This window comes from Astatotilapia calliptera, chromosome 10 (assembly GCF_900246225.1).
Source record: "Astatotilapia calliptera chromosome 10, fAstCal1.2, whole genome shotgun sequence".
Taxonomy (NCBI): domain Eukaryota; kingdom Metazoa; phylum Chordata; class Actinopteri; order Cichliformes; family Cichlidae; genus Astatotilapia; species Astatotilapia calliptera.
Genome location: NC_039311.1, coordinates 2,195,718 through 2,202,097, shown reverse-complemented (window position 1 = coordinate 2,202,097; position 6,380 = coordinate 2,195,718). Strand labels below are relative to the sequence as shown.

The window sequence follows — 6,380 nt, the reverse complement described above, 5'->3', positions numbered from 1 at the left end:
TCATACTATAAGCCACTGCCAGCAGTTTGATTATTAATGTCATGGAAAGCCCCAACAAGTTAGCATCTACTGACAGTATTATGGGTTGAAATGTCTATTGTAAAGTTGACTACAGACTACGACCGTAACTGGCAAAGTTTCAAATAGTTATACGTGTCACTACAAGCAGTGGCAAGTACTTATATGTGTCTGCTTGCCACACTTATTCCAAATAAGACATTATGAAAAATGGCTACGGGTCATTTCTCATCTGGAAATGTGCACGATGACACCAAGAGCATCAGTTTGTAAAAGACAAATCAGAGTATCTGAAATCCTAAAAGTGAAAACTTTTGATTTAATTCAGCTTCTGGGTTTATTGGAACTATTCTTGCTGACAGGATTTGCTCACTGTATAATACAAAGCTGTGTTTTTTGTTTTTTAACCATTGTGTATGAGAGGCTATGCACTGAATGGAAGTGAACAGGCTGCCAAACCAAAGTTTCTATTTGTTCTGTTTTGTGTGTGAATTACAAACGTTTGATTTTTGAACAGCTTTTGAAACAATTCGTTCCTGTGTGTATTCAGCGTATGTGTTCTTATTTATCTTCACTGTTACGTTGGCTTGCCCTCTCATGTGTTAAAGAGCTAAGTTGATGTCATAGCAACACATATGGGATAGTCTGCTGTACCCTGTGTCTCTGCAGGTCCCTAAACAAGTCAACGAGAGATGTAGAGACAGTTTTTGATTTAGTATGTTCTTCAGGACCCTATGCAAAGAAGGAGACAAATAAATGAGAAGCCTTATAAATATGAAATATATATTGATTATAGGTGTTTCAGGGCTCACAGAGCTACTCAAAATATAATAAGCTGGGAAAGGACAAGGTTAGAGTGATGTTTAGAAAAACTCAGCATTGTAAGTGTTGTGCGTTCTCTTTGTAAGAGATTAAATGTTTTTAGCCCATTTTGGGGTTTAAAAGACTTTATCTCCATTTTAAATTGTAGTCTTGGTTTTAGTTGGATACCTGTGTTCAGTGCTTGAAAGAGTGAATATTTAGATTCCTGGTCCTAAAGCTCAGTCCTTAAGTCTTTGGTTTTTGGGGTTTTTGTTATGTGTGTTTTGCTTGTGAATGCTGTGTTTTTGCGTGCTACAGAAACATGCCTGGGCTCGTGCCCCTGCTCAGCAGGAAACTCTAGCTGCCTGATTTTGATCTCTTGTTCTTTTTTTTTGGTGGTTTTATGATCTTCTACTGTTACCATACCTGAAATACTTCCACTCTCTTTATTTAGACTGGACTGTTGATTTGTTCTCTGATTTTGAAAATCTCTGCATTTGTGGTATTTTTGTGATTTTTCTCTTTTATTTATTGTGTGCATTTTATGGATCTTACACAGATTAAGTGGTTTGTGCTTAAGTGACCATTTGTATATTTTGTTTTTGCAAAATAAAATAAAAACTATTTTTATTACATGCTAGAACATGGTATTGTTTTCTTCATTGTAGCCACTGCAGCATGGACAAAGAAAAGTTACGGCTGGGTTAATGATGGCTAGAGACTAATATATACACATAAGCTCTTAATGGCATTGAGTGAGAGATGAAGATGGATTTCCTCCGTTACTTAAAATGTAAATGATTCAGTCAAATAAGGAATGCTAACTTCTTTTTTCATTTATTTCACTAGATCGTTTATTTTGAGCATATGCATACAGATTTATACAGGAAGGAAAATAGTGTCCCGTAGTACAACAGGTGCTCAAAAAGTCGTGGGAAGAAGTAACACTTGTGTAGTCCCTTCGCTCAGTCATATGGTTGTGCAGCTGCTTCCTGAGTATATTTAATACATGGTTTAACAATAACTTGTCACATTGGAAATATCTATATTGAAAATGCATCTTGTATACAGGAATATAGGATATAAATGCATTGAGAGAACTGGAAACCATTGTTCCCACTGAACAGTGACCACAAGACATTCTAGGTGATATTGATTCAGACAGCAGCTTTTTCAATCATCAAGACTATTTTTATTTGTTACCAGGATAAGCAACTAAATGAAATTACAAATACAGATCAGATGTTAATAAGTCATACTAATAGCAGAAATCTTTATGCCATTTTTAAAACACAATGCATCACAAAACCCACAAGAATAACTTCTTACTGTGCAACATTTTATTTTATTTTACATAACCAATTCAGTTGTCTTATTTCAAATTTTAGTGAGCTGAGCAAAAATTATAAATACTCCTGTGTGAAGCAGTCAGGGCAAATGTGGCTGTCCTGTATATATGAACATGCTGGAGGACAGTTAATAACATGGGCGTGCACACGTCTGCATGCGATGTACAGTTTGAGAATATTGAAGTGAAATGTTCATTTATTTTATTTTGTGTTATTTTATAACATTCTGGGAATCTAATTTTCATAAACAGCCATGCCACCAAAAGCACCTTTGGATTTGAAGCTGATGAATGCATAGACAACGTGAGACAAAGTGCTGGTTCCAGTCTGGGGTTCTGTAGAGGTCTAGCGCACTCAAGTGGGCGAATGGGCGTATTACGTCAAGCAATGCCGCTAAAAAGGGTTATTTCCAGGAAATGGATGCGACAATCCCTGACTCAGCGTTGTGTTAAAAAGTAAATTTACAAACAAACAAACCCCAGAACTTTAAACTTTTAAAGTCTTTAAAAATAAAAACTATCAAATTGTTATTGTTACTCATTATCACACGTTGTATCATACATAGTTGGTGTATCATAAACTGCAGCTTTTACTAACTTTAATAGCTTCCCATGGCAACCCGCAGTTAAACTATAAATTAATCTTTTGCTTCTGAGCCACACGAAGAACTACTTTCTCTTTCTTCAGTGTTAAGATGAAATTACATCAGAGGATGTAACCACAGTAATAATAAGCAACAAACACATACCTCACCATGAGTCATAACAATCACGTGAATGACTCATTATGTAAGACGGGCATACACTCGACCAATGAACGCGCTATATTGAGTTGGATGGAACCAATAAAAATTATCCGTGGGCGGGGATTGGGTTGTAAAGGGCGGAGTTAATAACAAAAACTGACGGGTTCTTCTGTTGCTTCCTCCTGTTAAGCATCCGTTTTAGTCCGCATGTCGGTGTAGACCACAAGGAGAGGTTAGTGAAACGTTTTACATATTTAGTCTATATTCGAACCTATTAATATAAGCGTTTTTAGGATACAAATATATTTTTTGTAGGATACAAATATATTTTTTGAGTTTGTAGATTTCATCGCCAAATTTATAATGCTGTTGTTAGCAGCATGACCACGTTAGCAGTGTTGCTAATGCTAACAGGTCCACAACGTCTTGAAGGAATAATATCCTTACGCTTTTATTAACAGGCTGTAATTACCAGTGGGAATATAGTTATCATAACGATAACTTAAACCTCAGCTGAAGTTAACTTAAACGCTACTTGGGCCTTATCGTGTTCCGTTTCCGTAAATAGCGCATTTAGAGCAGTAGCTCGTGTTATGGAACGAGGCAAGTGCGTGGCTAAATGGAACCTGTGCGTCTCAGCCCGCCTTTCTCTGGTTCGAACCGTTAACCGAAGGCAGCAGGGCATAAACAAAAGGATGTCCACATTTTAAACTAAAGATGTTTCCTACAACAGCAGGTGTTGCCACGTGAACACAGGCGTATTGTTGATACCGAGGGAGTTTTGGCATTGGATATACAGAATAGTTAAAACGGTCAAACCACCTAAAATAGTGCAGTGATAGACTGTAAAGTGGAATTAGTTTTTTCCAATTTGGGCATCAGAAAACATTTTGTAGGTAGGATCTACACCTGTATATCTATTTTGTTTTACATGATCTGTCACATGCCTTTCATTACAGAAGCTGTCCATACGTGATGAAACACTTGTAAAATATGAGGAGAGAGATTGCAGCTGTGGTGTTCTTTCTGAAGAGGCTTGTGAAAAAGGGGGAGAAGTTGGAAGCGGAGATGGTCGAGCTGTTTGTTGAGAGGCTGGCTGTGGCACTGCAGGAGAAGTTTAAGGGGCACTGGTATCCTGAAAACCCCAGCAAGGGACAAGCATACAGGTGGGGCTGCTCTGGGATGCAAATGAGTAAAATTCGGATTGTTCTGGTGGCACGTTTAAGCTGAAGGCAGTTTATGTTGTGTGTGTGCTTTGAAGGTGCATCCGAGTGAACAGATTTCACAAGCAGGATCCAGAGCTCCTTCGGGCCTGTCGTGAGAGTGGTATCCAGTACAGTGACCTGGGACTTCCTCGTGAACTCACATTGTGGGCGGACCCTGGGGAGGTTTGTTGCAGGTGAGATTAAGAGTTTGTAAATCTTGTACGCTTAAATGTGCTTCGGTTGATTGCTTTCTCATTAATCTAAACCTGGTATCACTCAATAATTAAGGCAAACTGGTTTTTAATGTGAGATGACCCATTCACGTTAATCTTCCTCACATGCTTCATGCGCAGTGGTGAAAGAGGCTGTAAATACAGTTTCATTAACCCCAAGGCTTTCCTGTGATTTCAAACGAGACTACTGGCAACAAGAAAACACTATCTTTATGAAACAGCAGTTAAACATTTTGTTGAAACTTGGATATAAACTGGTGGCTTTGTTTAATTTAAAAAAAAATCTTTTACCTGCATTTATCGTTATTAGATGCTTATGAACAAAGACGGCGCTTCTTGTTTTGTAATATGCTTTCCCTAAACTCTTCTAAAGAAAACCGTTCTTAAACAAATTTCCTACTAAGTGTTTAATTAAAGGTAATAATTATTGATGTCTCTCCTAATTATTAGGTATGGTGAGCAAAATCCTTGCTTCTCGGTTGCCACTTTCTCAAGTGACGATGAGGATGGCAAAGATGTTTCAAAGAAGGTGACCAGTGCACTGGAGAGGGTGACATCAGACTACCACTCTGGTTCCTCTTCAGATGAGGAGAGTGCCCGCACTTCTCCCCTCACTATCCCCAGCAGATGCTCTGCTTCCCAGGTATTCTGTCATGAAATGAGGGCTGCCTACATTCACATATATTCTGTCTTTTATGAGAGGAAACATTTTGCTGCTGTCAATGAATATTTGAGTGCACACACAAAGCAAGACTCCTGATAACACAGGCTAATGATTCTGAACAGGAGACACTGCAGTAAGCACTCTGGCTAAATGGTTAGCCAAGGCCTGGATGAATTGTTTTAAAGAATATTTCATGCATGAAGTTGGTGAATGATGGTGTATGTTTGCATGCCAAATTTGCACCTATGCTTCTTGGGTTCAGCTTCAGCCCATAAATGATCAAAATTATACTTGATCAACTGAGTGAAGGAGCCAGGTGATAATGATAAATGATAACCATTTCAACAATGAAAACTTGGTCAACTAATAGTCCTCTTACACTAGTACCTACTTGACTTGGTCAAGCTTGATCTAGCTACAGTATTATGACTGTTTTTTGGTTTGTCCACTATAATTGGCAGCTTATATATATGTAACTTATTTATTTTTCCTCTTTTTATTCGTTTAAGAAAATGAATCCATGTGCTCCTATATGGCATCCCAAAAAGATGGTACCAGGAAAAGGTCATATCCCTCCACAGCCCCACTACAGCTACAGGCCTCGGAATAGAGCCCCACACAGTTTGAGGAACAACCTGTGGGTCCCTCCTGTGTACAGGAGAGGGCCTGGATATTGGGAAACACACAAAAATCTGGCACATTGTTACAGTTAGGAATCATGGTGCTTATTGTTCACACTGGACATTAAACCTGAAGGCAACTTTAATATGACTGACCATTTGTTGTTGTTTCTTTTTAAACATGAACTTTTTATAAATGTTTTTTTGACAAAGTCTGTTTTGCACTTTAGACTATTTGTTATAGTTGGAGGAAATCACTTGTATTAAATTAGATATTGATATTGGAATACTACACGTATAGTCTTGAAGTACTGTATTTTTACTAAGGGAAATGTTTATGTTTGCCACTGACTGTCCTTTGTGATAAAGTGTTTTATTTATTCATAGTGAAGAGTTGTGTCAGAAGTAAAGGCTTAAATTTATGGAGTTTTATTAAATACTTCTAGCATCACAACACACACTTTGATTTTCTCCCCTATACTGTGTTACCTTCTGTTTGTCTTTGTGTTGCCACCTATCAACTTGCTACCAATCAGTGCAAATATCACACTTTCTTTTAACTCTATTGATTTTTAAAAAAATTATTATTATTGTTCCCTCTGTATGTTTTGGTGTCAACTAGAAAATACTCAAACCCGCACACACAGTGTCTCGCCCTGGTGTTGTGTGTATGAGGTCCAATATCAGGACAGAAATTCTGGCTTTTCGGGCAAAGAGCTGTTGCTCAGTTCCTAACTGATCTCAA

At 37.9% G+C, this 6,380-nt stretch overlaps 1 protein-coding gene across 1 annotated transcript; it reads left to right on the top strand.

The window, feature by feature from the left end:
• The first annotated feature begins 3,060 nt into the window (after positions 1–3,060).
• btg3 (B-cell translocation gene 3) lies at positions 3,061–6,089 on the top strand. The gene is made up of 5 exons (XM_026181799.1): positions 3,061–3,145; positions 3,873–4,079; positions 4,175–4,312; positions 4,802–4,994; positions 5,525–6,089. Exons 2-5 carry the CDS (start codon positions 3,907–3,909, stop codon positions 5,726–5,728), a joined length of 708 nt encoding a protein of 235 aa, XP_026037584.1. The 5' UTR covers positions 3,061–3,145; positions 3,873–3,906; the 3' UTR covers positions 5,729–6,089.
• Positions 6,090–6,380: the final 291 nt, after the last annotated feature.